At 46.4% G+C, this 18,979-nt stretch overlaps 1 protein-coding gene and 1 long non-coding RNA gene across 2 annotated transcripts in view; one reads left to right on the top strand and one right to left on the bottom strand.

Moving 5' to 3' along the window:
• LOC115523629 overlaps window positions 1–16,598 on the bottom strand; it is a 73,171-nt gene extending 56,573 nt beyond the window's left edge. Inside the window, exon 1 of the long non-coding RNA XR_003971798.1 lies at window positions 16,541–16,598. This is a non-coding gene — a long non-coding RNA (uncharacterized LOC115523629). The remainder of the gene's footprint in view (window positions 1–16,540) is intronic.
• Window positions 1–18,514, top strand: part of GALNT15 (polypeptide N-acetylgalactosaminyltransferase 15) — a 47,963-nt gene extending 29,449 nt beyond the window's left edge. The window contains exons 4-10 of the mRNA XM_030329785.1: window positions 301–468; window positions 3,316–3,433; window positions 5,117–5,311; window positions 7,811–7,942; window positions 8,317–8,421; window positions 13,288–13,431; window positions 16,466–18,514. Coding sequence (XP_030185645.1) covers window positions 301–468; window positions 3,316–3,433; window positions 5,117–5,311; window positions 7,811–7,942; window positions 8,317–8,421; window positions 13,288–13,431; window positions 16,466–16,612 — 1,009 coding nt within the window. The 3' untranslated portion in view covers window positions 16,613–18,514. The remainder of the gene's footprint in view (window positions 1–300; window positions 469–3,315; window positions 3,434–5,116; window positions 5,312–7,810; window positions 7,943–8,316; window positions 8,422–13,287; window positions 13,432–16,465) is intronic.
• The last annotated feature ends 465 nt before the right edge of the window (window positions 18,515–18,979 follow it).

Here is an 18,979-nt window from a genome sequence, read left to right as displayed (position 1 = left end):
AGTCACATTACAAAACAGAAACAGATGAAGTTAATTTTAATAATACATTTTAGCAAACCCAATATATCCAAAATGTTATTTCAACATGCGATGAATGGAAAAATTACTGAGATTTTTACATCTTTTTTTCATACTAAGTCTTCTAAATCCAGTGTGTATTTGACCCTTACACCACACCTCAACCCAGACCATATTGTGGCCACTGGCTCCCATACTGGGCAGTGCAAGTGTAGATCATCTTTCTAACCTCCAGCAAGTGAATGGTTTGCATCCCTTATTTGATTCCACAATGCTTTCCAGGAGCCGGGTGGTGTCTCCAGTCATAGACGTGATTGACTGGAAGACTTTGCAGTATTACCCTTCCAAGGACCTGCAGCGTGGGGTGTTGGACTGGAAGCTGGATTTCCACTGGGAGCCTTTGCCAGAGCGAGACAGGAAGGCCCTCCGGTCCCCCATCAGCCCCATCAGGTGAGGTTCTGTCACATAGCCTGCTTTATACCTCTGCTTCCTCAGGGTGGACTCAGCAGCCAAACTGCCTGGGATCTAATCCCGGCCCCACCAGTTTCCTAGCAAGTTACTTACTCTGTGCCTCAGTTTCCTTATCAGTGAATTGAGGGCAAAAGGGTTGTTGGGAAGGCTAAATAAAAGAGTTCCTGCGTGGGGGCGCCTGGGTGGCGCAGTCGGTTAAGCGTCCGACTTCAGCCAGGTCACGATCTCGCGGCCCGTGAGTTCGAGCCCCGCGTCGGGCTCTGGGCTGATGGCTCAGAGCCTGGAGCCTGTTTCCGATTCTGTGTCTCCCTCTCTCTCTGCCCCTCCCCCGTTCATGCTCTGTCTCTCTCTGTCCCAAAAATAAATAAATAAACGTTGAAAAAAAAAATTAAAAAAAAAAAAGAGTTCCTGCGTGAAAACCATGGGGAGAGTGCCGAGCGCAACACTTGGTGTTATTAGTGTTATATTCTTATGGGAATGGGGTCCAGCTTAAGTTCCTCCAGGAAGCATCAGTGGATGCCTCTGTGTGGGGCAGTGAGAGAACCCGAGCTGGGATCTTGAGCTAACTCTACCTCTCCAGGTAACACTGGAATTTCCCTGACCTCAAGTACTTTCTTGCTAAAAAGGAAGAGTTCAGCCAGGTGAATGCTAAGACACCGTAACTCTCAAAATATATCAAATTTTGTGGTTGCTTGCTTGCTTTGGTTTTTGGGTGTGTTTGGGGTTTGGGACAATTATTCTATTTAAGAAGATGTTCTAGATGTCTTCTGTTCTGTAACAAACCACCCAAACTTCGCTGTAAAACAACAACAGTTTTTTTAAGCGCACAGATTCTGTGTGTCATGAATTATGAAAGGAAGCATCAGGGTTGGGTGTCTCTGCTCCGTGGTATCTAGGGCCTCAGCAGGACCATGCACTAGACTAGAATGGCAGGAAATGGCTCAAGGGGCCGTGGGGGTGGGGTTGGAATCCCCCTGAGGCTCCTTGAATGTCTGAAGGTTCATGCTGGCTATCAGGGGGACCTCAGTGGGAACCTCACCTGCTCTCTCCCTGAGGTCACTGCTCGTGGGGCCGGCCACACCATGGCACTGGGTTCTAAGACTAAGTATCCCACTCAAGAGGCCCAGGTGAAACAAGCTGTATCCCTCTCCCCCTTTAAAAGAACAATTTATTGCCGTGAATTTCACGTAACACAAATGAGCCGTTAAAAATGAATAATTCAGCAGCAGGTAGCACATTCGCAATGTTGTGCAACCACCACCTCTATCTAGTTCCAAAACATCTCCATCACTTTACAGTAAAATCCCATACCTATTAAGTGGTGTTTCCCACCCTCTCCTCCCCCCAGTGCCTGGCAACCATCAAGCCACCGTCTGTCTCTATGGATTGATCTGTTCTGGATGTTTCATATAAATGGAATCATAGGATATGTGACCTTTTGTGTCTGGCTTCTTTCAGTCAGTATAATGTTTCAGAGTATGTATCCCGTTCTATAACCAAACCTCAGAAGTCACCCAGGGTCACTTCCAACACAATCGCAGGCCCATCCAGGTTCACGGGAAGGACGAAGACTAGACCCCACCTCTCAGGGGGAAGCAATATCAATGTCACATTGTAAGAAGGGCCCGTGGGACAAGGGATCATGTGGTGTTTACTCCCGGGCAGTCGCCCTCCATCTGCCATGGTCGACTTTCGTCATGTATTGCCCAACACCAACCAATTATCCAGGTGGCTTCTGAATGTCTAGTACAGAGACATGGAATGAAGGCCTTCCAAGAGTCTGCCCAAAGGAATATGACTCTAACAGAAGTTTGATAAGCCACAAGCTTAGATATGCAAAAAATTCTGTCTTTATTTTCTAATAACTGGACTTAGGTAATTTCTATCTTAACCTCTCTTGCCACTAACGGCAGAAAACTTCCATGCAAATTAGTCAAATTCAGTAACAGCTTAGTGATATCATATTGAAGTCTAACATCCAGGCATGTACCCCTCTCTCTGTCCCCCTGAAGTTGATTTTGAGCTCCAGGCTACTGCGGGGGCAGCAGCGGTGGGGAAGGAGTGCCCCACCTGGGGCTCAAGCCGTCCTGCATCACTGTTCACCAAGAGGCACTTTGCTGGCCATGGCTTCTGGCAGGGGGTTGGCACGCCTGGCCCCCAGCGGCCTCCACCCTCCCTGTGGTATCTGCCCAAGTCCCAAATCAGGATGTGGGAAGAAAAAGCCTGACTGTTTCCCTTTGTCCAGGCCTGGTGCTGCCTGTCTTAGGGTGTATTATGTTAACCAAGGCGTTCCCAGCGGTCTGTCCAGACGCGCTCAAACCAGAGGGTAGGGGAACCTCAGGGGCAGCCCGGTGCCCCTCCCTTTAGGACCAGCACCTGAGGATGGGGTAAAAAGGACCCAGGCAGCCATAGCTCTCTTCTCATAGAATACCGGGAATTTTGAGGGGCACCTGGGTGGCTAAGGCGGTTGAGCGTCCAATTTCAGCTCAGGTCATGATCTCACGGCTCGTGAGTTTGAGCCCCGCATTGGGCTTGCTGCTGTCAGCACAGAACCTGCTTCAGATCTTCTCTCCCAGCCTCTCTCTCTGCACCTCCCCTGCTCACACACTCTCTCTCAAGAACAAATGAATCTTAAAAAAAAAAAAAAAAAAAAGAATACTGGGATTTTTGACCTGGTTGCTTGGCTCCAGTCTTGCAATTAAAAGCACTGAGGTCTATCTGGGCCCAGAGTCCACTCTCTCGGCCACTGGAGCTCCCACATGGTAAGACTTCCCGATATACTTGAGGTTCTGAACTGCAGTCTGTTCCTGTCTTCTCTCTGCCTAGGAGCCCTGTGGTGCCCAGTGGTGTTGTGGCCATGGACAGACATTACTTCCAAAACACTGGTGCATATGACCCTCTCATGTCACTGCGGGGTGGTGAAAACCTCGAACTGTCTCTCAAGGTATGTCCTGGACCAAGGGAGGAGCCAGATGGGTTCTGTGGAGTAGTATGTGAGGTCCCAGCTGAGATGCAGCCATTAGAAATGCCCCTGGTCAGGGATAAGGCTGCAGGCAATGTATCGAGTCATGAAATGTAGTGTGTTTCTTTCCCTTCCCATGTCTCTCATGCCCTATTCTGATTGTGCCCCCAGCCTCCCTCTTGAAACCAGCTATCCAACCTGTGCATAGGAAAGGGCATCATATCAGCCATCTACACTTTAGCACAGGGGTTCCCGTACATTCTGTGTTCACAGCACCCTTGGCATCTCAGGCATTATTCATGGCACCCATAGGCCAAAACAAATACCAAACAGTTCTGTGCATTGAGCTCACTGGTCCTGCCTTGTCCACGGTTTCAGTTGCCCATGGTCCACCTTGGTCCAGAAGCAGATGATCCTCCTTCTGAGGTATCATCAGATGGGTAGTAGCCTAACCCTAGGTCACAATGCCTTGTCATTCCCTTACTCCATCTCATCACGTGGGCATTTTATTATCTCCCATCAGCACATGAAGAAGAGTGGGTACAATATAAGATGATATTTTGAGAGAGAGAGAAACCACATTCACATAACTTTTATTACAGTGTATCATGATATTGTTCTATTGTATTATTAGTTATTGTTAATCTCTTACTGTGCTTAATTTATAAATTAAACTTTATCACGGGTATGTATGTATGGTATAAGAAAAAACATAGTGTATATAGGGTCCAGAACTATCCGTGATTTCAGGCATCTGCCGGGGGTCTTGAAACATGTCCCCCATGGATAAGGGGGAACTACTATAGTTCCAAAAAATAAGTATTTGCGCTAAAAATTTAGTGCCTAAATTTAGTGTTGGGCACTGCACAACTTCTCAAGCCTTGGAATCAGACCAGACACCCTCACCTTCATTTCCCGTTCCATGTCGATTTGAACACGAGACTGGCTTTTTCATCACAGCAACCACTGAAAACCCAACCCCGTAAAGGTGTACATTATCGAAAATGCAGCCATCTAATGTGGAAATCATGAATTATCTCAAGCTTGTAGTTTGCAGAACACCCAATAGATGTCACCGTGTTTTTCTCAAACATTTAAAATATCCCGCATGGCCCTTTGAGGTTGATGGGGCACCCCCAGGGGTACCATGGCCCACAGTTTGGGAACTCTGTTTCTGGTGTGTTTCAGTCCACATGCTGCCTTTTGCTAGAAATGTTTTCGCTTTCCTCTTGATCCCCAGGATGAAACGAAAGGCTTCCTTTCAAATGAATTTTACTGGAGAACTCTCTGACCACCAGGGACCCCTTTGGAAGTCCCTGAGGAAGCAGCTTTGGGGAACAGGGGTGCTAATCCACACAGCTATATCTCTAAAGGTGCCAAACATGTCCATGTGCTTTTGGGAAAGGGCCCGTTCCGGTATTGCATGGATGCGGCTCCCTTACTCCACTGGTTCTGTCCCGGGACAACCGCACCCATTCTTCCCGCACTGTCACTCGCCTGCCCGGAACGCCCAGATCTGCAAACTCTGAGGCACCCCGAGGACTATCGTTCTCTTCACCATTTTGTGTTCGTGATTTCCTGTGCATTTTCCCAGCCCCTGTCAGGATCCCTAACTCCATGTCCTTGGAGTTGTGTTCAGATGTTTATTTTCTCCTTTTATGGCAGGCCTGGCTCTGTGGCGGCTCTGTTGAAATCCTTCCCTGTTCTCGGGTGGGGCACATCTATCAAAATCAGGAAGCCCAGTCCCCCCGTGATCAGGAGGCCACTCTGCGGAACAAGGTTCGCATCGCCGAGACCTGGCTGGGCTCATTCAAAGAAACCTTCTACAGGCACAGCCCAGAGGCCTTCTCCTTGAGCCAGGTAAGGAGAGATCCTGGCAGGGGCCTCTGGGCCCGGCCAGGGCCGCCAGCAGGAGGCCGGGCCAAGGAGTGCCTCTCTGTCCAACCCGGAGGGGAAAACAAAAGCTTCTGGCTTGTGCTTCCCTTAAGTTGCCCCTCTCAAGTGGCTCCCTGGCAGAGCTGCCTGTCTGTCCCAAGCATCTCCACACAGCGTCACGGCTGGTCTTGGCCTGGAGCCCCCTGAGGTCTGTGGGACATCTATGGGCTGCGATCCTTTATCGTGGGGCCAGAGTGCAGACTGGGCAGGGAATAAGCAGTGACGGGTCTCAGAGCGCCCTTTCCTCCTGAGCAAAGCACTCAAACTGTGGAATCATCCAAGACACGAAACAAATAGAAGTATAAATATAAACATAAAAGATCCAAAACAAGCCACAAAAAATTTGAAATTTTAAACGTTTCATTAATGTCCACAAACAGCACATCTTCAACTGCCACGTAGCCCAATTCTCTTGGAACTGGCACATAAATACTATTCAGCCTGAGACGTGGGTTCCCGTTACTGTTTGCTAGGCTGGGAGTGGGGGCTCCGAAGATAAGATTTCTGTGACCCACAAAGGTCTTGGGACAACTCCCAGAAGCCCCTCACCAGCCTGCCCACACTGCTGGGTGTGCTCCATTCTCTGATCCACAAATCTCCCCGTCATCTGGTCATCTGATGACTTTCACAAGGACAATGGCACCTCCTACTGGTAAATGAGAAGACATTTGTTTTTCTGGCTTTTTTTTTTTTTTTTTTGAAATATTCCTCTTAATTCATGTTTTGGAAATGTCCTATGGTTGACATCGATGTTAAGATTTTAATAATATCACTGCCTCCCTGAAGGTGGAGACGTTAACTTTGTGCTCTTAGTTTAAATTTAAGTAGCTAAAAATTAATTTTGTTCTACAATTTCTATCCTTCTATCCAAACCCTCACGTGGATTTTGAGATACAGAAATTATAGGCACCCAAAAGACAAGGTCAGGGTTTCACTGTTGGAGGAGTTAACATTCTCTTGTTTTTCCCCTGTCAAGTTTGGTTGTACAGAAGGGAAAGTTCATTGTCAGCATATGCCCCTCATTTGAGATCAAACAAAAGGCTGGAGAGATTTGCCACTTTGACCACTGAGAAAGGTGAAGGTGATGGAATATTCATGAAGGAATGTTCCTGCTTTGGTAGCAGAGTCCAGCCCTGCAGAATGACTGGTGAGGTCTCAAACGAACACGAAGAAAGCCAAGAAACCATAAAAAACTTACACTAATTTCCTTAAAGAGTAATAGATCTCTTTGGTTTAATGGTAGGCAGGTGTGCTGAATAAACAAGACATCCCTGCCTTAGAGAAGTTGTTCCCAAACTTTCTGTGGATAAAACTCAGCAGGAGAAACGGTCAAAATGCAGATTCCAGGGTTGCTGGCCCAACCTACTGAATCATAGTCTCTGGTATAGGGCCTAGGAACCTGCATTTTTAACAAGTTCCGTGGGCATTTCTGAGCCAGGTGCTCAGGGGATCATAGTCTGGGAAGCATACCGAGAGCATGTCAGTATGGCAGATCCAGACCATTTATATCTGAGGAGTAAAAGATGGAAAAAGTGGAATCACTTCATTCAGCCTGTTAGCCCAGTGTTTAACTGCCAGACTAAAGGCCATCAAACTGGAACTCTGACATGGACTTCTTGTTCCAGCCCCCTCTCCTTTCCTCTCCTTACCCCAGGAAATATGATCTCTCTTTTTTGTTTTTATTTTTGGTCCTTCCTACCCCTCCTTAGCACCTCTGTCTTCCCTCAAGATATCCAGGATTTAATACTAAATGTATAGGTAGGTTTCCTTGTATCTTATCAATATAGCCAAATGTATAAATTTATACTCGGGTGTTAAGGATTTACCTGATACCCATCCCAGGACAATTGTATTATAAAGGAGAATCTCAAGGAAAGGGGATAGAGTAGCCCAAAGGAATGATTTATTAATGGTAATGGAGGAAATTGGGCACTTAGAGGGGAAGAAAAGTAAACCTGTCTTGCCCCCATCCCACCCCACAATTTCCTAGCTTATTTCATCTCAGTTGCCTTTGGGTCAGTTCCTGCCTCCATATGGCTCATTATGGTGCTGCAGCACACCAGCCTAGGTGCAAAGCCCCACCATTTTGCCAGCTTTCACAAAAAGTCTTTAAAGCACAGGTATAATCGTCTTTGTAGACTGAAGATGTGAAGGATTGGGGAGGGAGTGCTCTCACAACCACACTGCTGGTTCCACAGCTCTTTGTAGGGAGGACCATCCTACTCTGTCCCTTCTAAACCTCTTCCCCTAACACATGACTTTCCCCGCCTGGCTACGGCCCTAGGGAACCGTGGCCTTGGTCCCCTCACTCTGTCCCAATCCTTCAGCTTCTTCCCAGCTACCTCTGTCCCTCCCCCACGTGTGAATTGTGGTGACCAGTCGGCCTTCCCCCACCTCAGTGCCCGTGTCTTTCTCCTCCATCAGGCTGAGAAGCCAGACTGCACAGAACGCCTGCAGCTGCAAAGAAGACTGGGTTGTCGGACGTTCCACTGGTTTCTGGCCAACATATACCCTGAGCTTTACCCATCTGAGTGCAGGCCCAGGTTCTCTGGAAAGGCAAGGCATGCCCCCGGGAAGATGAGGAGGAAGGGGAGGGGATGGGCAGCCTCTCAATACAGAAACTGGATACTCAGATGTTTGTCCATGACCCTGGCCACACAGTCCCAAGGTCAGGGGAGCCTCGGAGGCTTCCATGCCTGCCCTGAGGGAGGTGACTGGGTTGCCCCAAAACCTGTTTCAGGTCCTTTCATCATGACAGATGTGGCCTGCCTCCTGTCCATTGGGATTAGAGGCTTTAGCTTGACCTTGCTTATTTCTGTGGCCTGAACCTGGAACCGTGAGCTACAGGAGGAGAGGAGGACTAGCGCCTGATGGAGGGTGTCTTAACAGTGGAGGGCGGGGTTCACTTCTGTATGGATGTCCACTTTCAGCTCCACAACACCGGACTTGGCTTCTGTGTTGACTGCCAGGAAGAAGGGGACATCCTGGGCTGCACCATGATGCTAGCTCCTTGCAGTGACAGCCGGCAGCAACAGGTGGGTAACATCCGGGCAAGACCTAAGAATGGTTTTTCCTGGGATGCTCCTCACTTCCCTTTGGGGCACCTCCTTTCAGTGGTGCCACGTCTCCCACCACAATGACCCATCCCAGCTCTGCCCACGCCGCCCCCAGGCACAATCACAGACATGGGCCATCATCAGAGAATACAAGCATCTGAGCCTGAAGCAAATACAGACTATCTAGCCAATGCTTTCATCAGAGAGTGACTGACCCAGGGGTTGCAAACTCAGATATCCCCAGGGTCAGGCAGGGATGAGCACAGTGAGCTGGGTGGAGGCTGCTATGCCTGAGGAGCACGTGCCCATCAGAAAGGACAGCTATGCCCATCCCCCAGCCTCAACACATGTTTTCTCTTTTGTAAGTGGGTCCAGTATTATGAGATTAGCCCCCAAATTTAAAAGACATTGGAAATCTGGAGTTTGTGGAAAACCTCCCTATTTAAATTAAAAATCTCTAATCAGAGGTCAAAGAAACTGACACACATTTCTATCAGGGCACCACTAGAAACATCTGGACCAGCCAGAGATCCTCAGCCAGCTAGAACCAGAGATGGGGTGATATGGGTCATCCAAGTGGGTGCTGTAGGCACAGAAGCACTGAGGAGGAAAGGGGACCCCAGAGTGTGTTCCCCACTTACAGTGGTGCCTCCAACCCACAACTTGTGGTTACAGTCTTGTCTCAGTCCTCTGATTCCGAGTCCTCCCACGCAGATGTGTTGTGGCTTTCCAGGATTTAACGGGGCTCTATGGGAGCCAGAGTTCACAGAGGGGGATCTTTACTGCACAACAGAGGCCTGGTGTGTGCATGTCTGTCTGTCTGTCTGTGTCTCTGTGCATGTATCTGTCTGTCTGTGTAGGTGTCTCTGCATATGCACGCGTGTGTGTGTGTGTGTGTGTGTGTGTGTGAAGCAGAGAAGGAGGGCTGGATTTGGAGCAGATAGGCCTTGTGGCCTCGGCCAACCATCTGCAGCACTTGCTAGGGGAGGGCTTCCACACAGATGGGGTCCCTGGCTCCAAGCTGCAGAGCACTGGCGTCATTCAGAAGATTTCCCAGGCACAGAGCAATTTGGTCCGTGGGATTCCTTCCACAAGGAGAAAGTCTTTCATTCCTCAGTCAGATGGAAAGCAGAGAGTACAAATACCCCTGGGGAACAGCACATAAGCTGTACTGGCATGCCAGGGCTGATGGGGCCTCTCCCCAGGAGAAAGGGCTCTGATGACTGCTGTGGAAGGACAGAGATGCAGCAATGAAGACAAACTGCACGACTTTCCCCGAGGCCCCACTCTGCAGTGTGGCCAGACCTGTCAGTACCCAAGATGGATGGGGCTGCCCTGGTGACAGAAAAAGCTAATGGCCCAAAGGGCAGCCGAAGAGAGATGCTGAACATGCCTGACAGGCACCCTGCCCACAGGGGGAGGCCCTTCCTTGAGCCAAGGTTCCTGTTCTTGGATATTGATGGTTCACCACAGGACAGACTATTTGAAATTGACATCAAGAAATCCAGGTGGCTCCTGGTTAAAGTGTAGGCCTAGGAAGGCCTAGTAGGGCCCTCCATCCCTCCCTGTGCTTCCTAATCTTTTTAGGTTGTATCTAGTGGTTGCCCTGTGGGGGCAAGATCAACCCCTGACCCCAAATTTGGTTCAGATATTGAAACTGATGACTCCCCACATGCAACAAGAGAGAATGGAAAGCATCATTATTCACCTAATGAGACTTCCTGGTGGAGCAGGACAGGCTCCCAAGCAAGCAAGACAAGCAAGACAGCAAGACAGCAAGAAGGGGCGGCTGACTTTGGCTCTTATGTGGTTGGGGGGGGTTGGGCAGGTGAGGGTTCCCAAGCTCTGGCTGGGCTTACCTGGACTGAACTTCCCACCAGCACCAAAGAAGAAAGCACGGGGCTTTCTTTTGAGCTTGCCCAGAAGTAGAGCGAGGATATAAGGTGAAGGAGTGGAGCTTGAATGCTAAGAGACCAGACATTAGACAAGGAGTTAGACTCTTCATTACAGGTCACATGGTTCATTTAAGAAGGTAATAAATTCTAAGGACCCTTTCCCAGAAAACAAACAAACAAACACATATAAGCACAGCTGCACAAAATTTTAACAATTTCCAGGGTTCATAGATTCCCATGAAGCCCCCTATGGTCCCTGGCACTCTAAAATCCCTAGTTCATAATTCCCAGAAGCTAAAGGAATGAGTGAAAGGATAGAACCATATTTCCTCCTGCAGCACCCCAGGGGTTGGTAAATTTTCCGCCAAGTGTCTGAGAAGAGAAGAAGGTAATTGAGTCAGAGAAAGGCTCTCGATGCAGCAGGGTCATTCCAGCATCCATGAAGACCCCTTGTTTATCAGGAAGATCTCTTTGTATCTTAGGCTAAGCTTCTCTTCAAAGTTGCCATCACAGAATAACTCCCCGAGGTGGTGGGAAGGCTCAGAGATGCTGGCTGAGGGTCGGGTCGGTGGGTCCACTTCTTTTCACAACTTGGGTGAACCTAGAAAGGCCTAGCCCGCCCCCAAATCTCTTTTAGCCTGTGACAGGAGCCTTTGCATTAAGGTGTCCTATCCCAAAGGCCTGTGTTAAAAATAAGCAACAAAGTACGAGTTGCTAGAGATATTGATCAAATGAGTCAGATGAGGCCCCGAGAGCCTGGGGGCAAATGCCAGAACATGTCTTGGAGGGAGGACAGGTGAGGCCAGGCTTGGCAAAGCAGGTTCTGGGATCCTGGAGGTGGGGGGTGGGGAGGGGGCTGGGCTGGGGGCAGGGAGGCCTGCATCTGGAGGGCACATGGGGAAGCAGGTTCTTAGGACCCACGTGGCCTCTTTCCATTTTGCCCTTTACCAGTGTTCCGGAACACAGCAAAAGGCATTCACACCTGGCACAGGGGAGAAGGATACAGATATAAAGTGCTAAGTGAGGAAGCAGTGTAATATGGTGGCAAGAGCTCACCACTTTCTAGCTGTATGACATCAGAGGCTTCTTAAACCCTCCAAGTCTTGGTTTCCTCCTCTGCAGCTGGGAATAATGCAGTCTCAGGCATGCAAACACAATGTTCGCTTTTGTGGGTTTTCTGATTCTTGGTGGGGAGGAGGGGACTAGCAAGGACCTCTATATCTAGCAAAATTGTGAGCTGGATAAGGTGAAAGCCCTTTTCCTAAAAGCACCTAGATATGCCAGATAAAAAATTAAGAAGAAACACATAAGTAAGTGAATTTGTAACAAAGGGAAATCTCCAGGGGCCACAAATCAAGAGGCATCTGAAAATAGAGCCACAGGGCATTGGCCAAGCTATCCTGCCTCAGGATACATGAGCCATTAGCTACATGCAGTAGTCAGTGGGAGCCTACTTGCAGCCTTTGACAGATGAGAAGTTGGAAATGAGATGCCATAGAAAGCCAGTTTTGACCTTCAAAGAGTAACTTACCTGTGAAAAGTTTGACTAGAAAAATCCACCCACTGCCCACAGGAAGATGACAAGGAAGGTTGTCTGTCTCCACAGGGTCTTTGTATAGGAAAAAAATCACTCTTAAAATTTTTTTTAACCACAAGTCTGCATCTAATATGGGTTTAGGATTCAAATTTATATGAATTGTGTGGTGTGAGAATCCTCAAGCGGGAATGGCTATCTAATTTTGGGGCCCAGCGCAAAGTGTAAATGTGGAGCCCACAGTTCAACAATTATTAAGAATTTCAAAACTGTGTAACATCTTGGGGCACCTGGGTGGCTCAGTCGGTTAAGCATCTGACTTTGGCTCAGGTCATGATCTCACAGTTCATGAGTCGGAGGCCCACGTAGGGCTCTGTGCTGACAGCTCAGAGCCTGGAGCCTGCCTCGGATTCTGTGTCGTCTCTCTCTCTGCCCCTCCCTTGCTCACACTCTCTCTCAAATATAATAAAAGTTAAAAAAAAAAAAAGAATTTCAAGATAGGGCGCCTGGGTGGCTCAATTGGTTAAGCATCTAACTTTGGCTCAGGTTATGATTTCACAGTTCGTGGGTTTGAGCCCCACATCAGGTGAGCCCTGCCTTTCTCTCTCTCTCTTTTTCCTCTCTCTCTGCCCTTCTTTCACTTGTGCCTTATCTCAAAAAACAAAACAAAACAAAACCAAAACCAAAAACAAAAAGGATTTCAAGACAGTAACAGGAGAGCATTAAACCAAATACATTAAACCAAGAACACTAACCCCTTCTAAGCACGAGGCCCCACGTGAATGCGCAGATCACTGAGGCCAACACTGCCTCCCAACCGCAGAATTAATATAAGATCCACTCAGGCTGCACTTGAGAGGAATAAACAGAAATTGGTTTTGTCAGAGCGTGCTCTCCGGCCAGGGCACACAGGCTTCCTACAGTGAGAGCCCCTCTGCAAAGATATGCACAATCCAATCGTATAAAACACTGGAGGAAAAAAATGACCATGAGTGAGAGTCATCAGATGCAACAGACAATTCGTTTTGGGCTAGGTGACAGGCCAGGTCAGCTCTCTCCAGAAAGAGATCCCTTGGGCCTCAGAAGTGTTCCTCATCCGCTCTTGCGGTAGTGCACTCACACAACACACGGCACTCTTTTATGGCCTCACCATGATGCAGTAAGAGAGACTAATGGAGAAACATGCCACAGTGTAGAAATATGAATGCGGCAGCAGCTGGCATGTGCAGATTTCAGAGGCTTGGTCCAGTCTGGCATTGCACGTGTGGATTCGGCTATGAGATACGGTGTTGGCTGACCCTAAGAGAATCTAAAGATTGCCACTTGACGTCAGCTCCGTTGTGAGCTCCCCTTCCTTCATCTCCAGCTTTGGAGAAGGTCTCCTAGCTGTGCTAACAAACATCTCCTCTGTCCCAGCACCTGAAGCACACCGGCAGGAAGGAGATACACTTTGGCAGCCCACAGCACCTGTGTCTTGACATCAGGCAAGAGCAGGTGACTCTTCAGAACTGCACCGAGGAAGGGCCTGCTATCCATCAACAGCACTGGGACTTCCAAGAGGTAAGTAATCTGTCCAGGAAGGGTTCAGCAGTGCCTCTAGCTGGGACTGTGGCCCAGGGTCTTCTAAGGGGTCAGATAGTACCATACAGGTCAGAGCCCCTATTGTTGAACTTAGTGGCCTGGCATTAAGGCCTCAGGAGGAAGTAAAGCCAACATTGTGGCAAAGTTGGACCGCAAGCATCTTAAAGTGTACTCATTTGCCATGTCTCTGTAAAGCTCTGACCATGATCGTGGCAGAGAGAAGAGACGGTCCCTTTTTGAAGTTTATTAGCTCAGGTCACCAGTAAGACCAGGGAGCATGTTACAGAAGCAGTCGACTACCTCAGTGGTGTGGTTTAGGAGCAACAGAAAGGCCCTTCCTTCTCTACTTGGTGACAAGTGAACCTAAGACTAGGGGCCCATACATGCTCAAAGACGTCTTGGATCATTCTAACCAAGTCCTGTGGATAAGATACATCTTAGAAACAGCATGTTAAAATAATAAGTACAAGATTAGTGAGTAAGATATACCTAGTATATTTCAGGCATTAAAACCTAAGACTTTAAAAAAGTATTATGGGGCACATGGGTGGCTCAGTCGGTTAAGCATCTGATTTCTGCTCAGGTCATGATCTCATGGCTCATGAGTTAAAGCCCCACATCAGGGTCTGTGCTGTCAGTGCAGAGTCTGCTTTGGGTCCTCAGTCTCCTTCTCTCTCTGCCCCTACCCCGCTCGTGCTCTCTCTCTCTCTCTCTCTCTCAAGAATAAATAAACATTAAAAAAGTATTATCATCAGCTACTAGTAGCTAATGATCAGCTAATAGTAGCACTATTTACAATAGCCAAGAGGTAGAAGCAACCCAAGCATTCAGCGATGGGTGAATAGATAAACAAAATGTGGTATGTATGTATGTATATGTATGGGTATGTATGTGTGTGTGTGTGTGTGTGTGTATATAATGGAATACTATTCAGCCTTAAAAGGATCACATGCTACAACATGGATGAACCTTGAGGACATCACACTAAGTGAAGTAAATGTGTCACAGAAGGACAAATTCTGTAAGATTCCACCTAAATAAGGTATCTAAAATAGTCAAATTCATAGAAACAGAAAGTAAATAGTGTTTACCAGGGGATGGGGGGAGAGGAGAGTTGGTTAATAAATAATAGACTTTCAGGGGCGCCTGGGTGGCGCAGTCGGTTAAGCGTCCGACTTCAGCCAGGTCACGATCTCACGGTCTGTGAGTTTGAGCCCCGCGTCAGGCTCTGGGCTGATGGCTCAGAGCCTGGAGCCTGTTTCCGATTCTGTGTCTCCCTCTCTCTCTGCCCCTCCCCCGTTCATGCTCTGTCTCTGTCCCAAAAATAAATAAAAACGTTGAAAAAAAAAATTAAAAAAAAAAAAAATAATAGACTTTCAGTTTTGAAAGATGAAAAAGTCCTGAATATATGTTTCACAACAATGTGAATATACTTAATACTACTGAACTTTACCCTTTAAAATGGTTACAATGGTAAGTTTTCTCTTACCTATTTTTACTACAATACAAAGAAAAAAAATCAGGTAACATGTATGCTACAACTTGGATGACCCTTGAAGATATCATACAAAGTGAAAGAAGTCAATCACAAAAGGCTATCTATTATATGATCACAAAAGGCTATCTATTATATGACTACCTTTCTAGGAAAGGTCCTACCATTTCTAGGAAATGTCCAGAATAAACAAATTCATAAATATAGAAAGCAAATTAGTGATTTCCAGTGGCTGGAAGGGAGGGACAGGAAGTGATTGTTAATGATAGTGGGTTTCTTTTTACAGTGATGGTTGCATATACTCTGTGAATATACTAAAACCCATCAAGTTGTATACTTTAAAGGAGTAAATATTATGGTATGTGAATTCTATCTCAAAAGTACATAAACAAATGGACATTATCGGCATTGTTGGTTAAAATGTTTAACTTTTCATAAAGAAATCAATTTTTTGTCGAAGAAGGGATGGCTAGATTCAGTATTAAGTCCGGTGGACTTTGAGCAGGAGGCAGCTATAGTCTTTGAAACAAGGCTGCCTTGGGCCCTCAGTGTATCCTTGAGCTTTTACTCTCTACTGCGACGTGGTGGCAACAGTACTAAATTGCAGGAGTCACAGCGGGCAGAGATCAAACTAAATCATTTTGAAAGCAGAAATGTACAAGCATAGGGGCGCCTGGGTGGCGCAGTCGGTTAAGCGTCCGACTTCAGCCAGGTCACGATCTCGCGGGCCGTGAGTTCGAGCCCCGCGTCGGGCTCTGGGCTGATGGCTCAGAGCCTGGAGCCTGTTTCCGATTCTGTGTCTCCCTCTCTCTCTGCCCCTCCCCCGTTCATGCTCTGTCTCTCTCTGTCCCAAAAATAAATAAACGTTGAGGGGCGCCTGGGTGGCGCAGTCGGTTAAAGCGTCCGACTTCAGCCAGGTCACGATCTCGCGGTCCGTGAGTTCGAGCCCCGCGTCAGGCTCTGGGCTGATGGCTCGGAGCCTGGAGCCTGTTTCCGATTCTGTGTCTCCCTCTCTCTCTGCCCCTCCCCTGTTCATGCTCTGTCTCTCTCTGTCCCAAAAATAAATAAACGTTGAAAAAAAAAAATTAAAAAAATAAATAAATAAATAAATAAATAAACGTTGAAAAAAAAAATGAAAAAAAAAAAAAAAAAGAAATGTACAAGCACAGTGATAACAATGAATTTCACCAATATGGTATAAAGACTGAACATGCTCTATACACTGGCCTGTTACTAAACAGAACTCTCTAAGAAATGGCACAATTATACAATCTCAATAAAGTAATTGAATTAATGATCTCAAGGTTTCAAATGATATTTATATTCATAATATATTTATATTATATATATTTACCTAAATTATTTTTACACTAACCAACATAATGCAGTTCCTTACTAGGCGAGTTCACACCACCTCTGTAATTCTCATAATGATTAACACAAATCTTAGAAATATCCTTCTTTGCCCACTGATTACAGGGAAATGACTTTTTTCCCTCGTCTTTTCTGTTTTTTCAGAATGGAATGATTGTTCACATTCTTTCTGGGAAATGCATGGAAGCTGTGGTGCAGGAAAACAGCAAAGATTTGTACCTGCGCCAGTGTGATGGAAAAGCCAGCCAGCTGTGGCGATTTGACAACGTCTACGCTGTGGATGAACGATGAATGCCTGTGTCAAAGGGAAAAGAGAAGTTTAGCCATTACAGTTCATCCCCAAGGGAACTAAAAGAGCATATATATTTCATGAAGCTGACCCTTTTGTGTTTGCGCTCCTGGTGATAGTAGAGAAGAAAACTCCATGAATGAGTATAGGAAGTCTTTCCTTCTCGCCCCTTATTGCATTGACTGTTGGCTGTTTTAGAAAAAAAAAAAAAAGGATTCATTGTCTCATTGTCTTTATCACTGGATGATGGTCATTATGTAGTACAGAAGATTGTTGTTTGTTTTATTTTGTTTTCCATCGTGCACTTGAGAATTGCTTTATCTCTGACAAAGGAGAGGCATGGACCGTCTTGGGCAACACCTCCAGGATACATACATCCGGTTGATAATTTTTTTGCAAATGGCCTTACCTTGAACTATCTGTGTAGCCAACCATGAAAGTTAAAGTGTGAGAAGGGTGTAAAGGCCTGACATCCCCAAAACTTTGGATTAAGTTCATTAGGACAAATTCCATGTTCACTGGTTGAGCCATAGCTCAGAAGAAGGAAGGGAAGCCACTGAGCAAAGAATGGGGTTGAAGAGAAGATGGAAAAGCTTTGACCCAATTCTCCAGCTCAGCCTGGCAGCTGCAAAGAGTCAGCACGCCTGGAATAGGATGTTTTCATGTAAATGAGAATTTCCTCCTGACTTTCTACCTCCATTCACCCTGTCCTAGCCCTTCTCTAGCTTGGTTAACCCCAACCAGAATCTCATGCAGTGTATTTCTCATTAGTCATTGGCGTTGGGTCAGCTCAGACTAAGCATTCCCAATAACAAGGTGTATACAGTGGAGAAGCTCTCCTGATGCCCTGTTACAGGGTTTGCATGGACTGGATCAGAAATAGCAACCTCTGCAAAGAGGCAAACCTCCACAGTAGGGGAATGCCAGCATCTGAGCCCAAATTCACACGAGAGGAACCAGAGTTGGGAGTTAATGTTCGTTAGGGCTGATGTGGCCATCTCTGAGCCTCAGTCCCCCAAATGTGCCTGCAGGTTGAATGTCCACAACTGTGGGAAGACCGTGCCTCTGCTAGAGCAGAGCCAGTGCTAGCAAGAGCTGAAAGGCTCTCCTGGCTGTGACCTGGCCTACCTAGTTTGTCCATAAAGAGCTGTGGAGTGGGGTTGGTTCTGCTGTTAAGAAGACACCATTTATGCCCATTTCTCCTCCAGGTGGAGTTTACTCTTCACATGGTCAGCTAGGAAACCTCTCTTTGAAGATACTGATCTCCTCTGGGCTGTCTCAGAACTCAGTGCATTTCAAATAAGAAAAAGTAGGTAGGAAGTGAGGGTTTCTAAACAAGGCCTATCATAATTAACATATTTTTTTCTACCAGCTTAAGTCAATGGCCTGCTGCACTTCTCCCTCCTTAGAATACGCTCCAGACCTGTGCTGTCTACGGTAGCCATTAGCTGCACGTGGCTGTTTAAATGTAAGTTCATTAGAATTAAAAAAAAAAATTAAACTCAGTTCCTCAGTTGTATTGGTCACATCTCTAGTGCTCAATAGCTTCCTGTGCCTAGTGGCTACTGTATGGGAGAGCACAGATATAGAACATTCTATCACTGCAAACAGTTTTATTTGGATAGTGCTGATCTGGATAGATTCATCATCCCATTGAGAGAAGAGATTTTGGACACTGTCTTCTTCTTCAGACATGATTATATTTAAAGCAAATTCCCCTAACATCCTGAGACTGAGATGGAGCTAAACATTCTCAGATGTCAACCTTGTAAATGGTATTAATAGTTGCAAAATAAAAATTAAACAAGACCTCTATTTTTTTAAATGAACTTAATTATTGGCATTGTGTTTGAAGTTGCTGGAATAAATTAATATAATTAAATAAAAGGCAGAATTCAATTGTGTGAGTTGTGTTTGACAGTAATTAACAAAAGGACCCAGATGGCTTATTGCTTAATTGGTTGAACAAAGTGAGAATGTGGGGTTCCTTGCTTCCTTAACCATCCCCATGATTTATTGCTTTATTATAGAAATGGCTGTCAGCTTGGTCCCTGGCTGATACTTACAGATCCTTAATTTAAACAAAACAGATGTCTCCATTTAGTTCTAATAGAAATTCAACCTTCTCCTCACAGTGTAACCAAGTGTTCAAATTCTGTTCTCTGTGGATTCTGCTTTGATTTTATCCACAATGATCATTTTAAAAGTAGAGAAAACTGACAATTGGAAGATTTGATTCCCAAGAGTTTGATCTTCACTTTTATGATTGGACTTTATTGTTCAGAAGGAGAAGCAAGAGATAGATGGAATATCTTGATAGTATTCAAGTTGCTGGTTCAGTTTGTTCTCAAGGTCTTGCTAGATCCTTG

Source organism: Lynx canadensis, chromosome C2, assembly GCF_007474595.2.
Source record: "Lynx canadensis isolate LIC74 chromosome C2, mLynCan4.pri.v2, whole genome shotgun sequence".
Classification (NCBI taxonomy): Eukaryota; Metazoa; Chordata; class Mammalia; order Carnivora; family Felidae; genus Lynx; species Lynx canadensis.
Note: the sequence above shows the minus strand (reverse complement) of the source record. Positions and strands in the feature narration are given on the sequence as shown.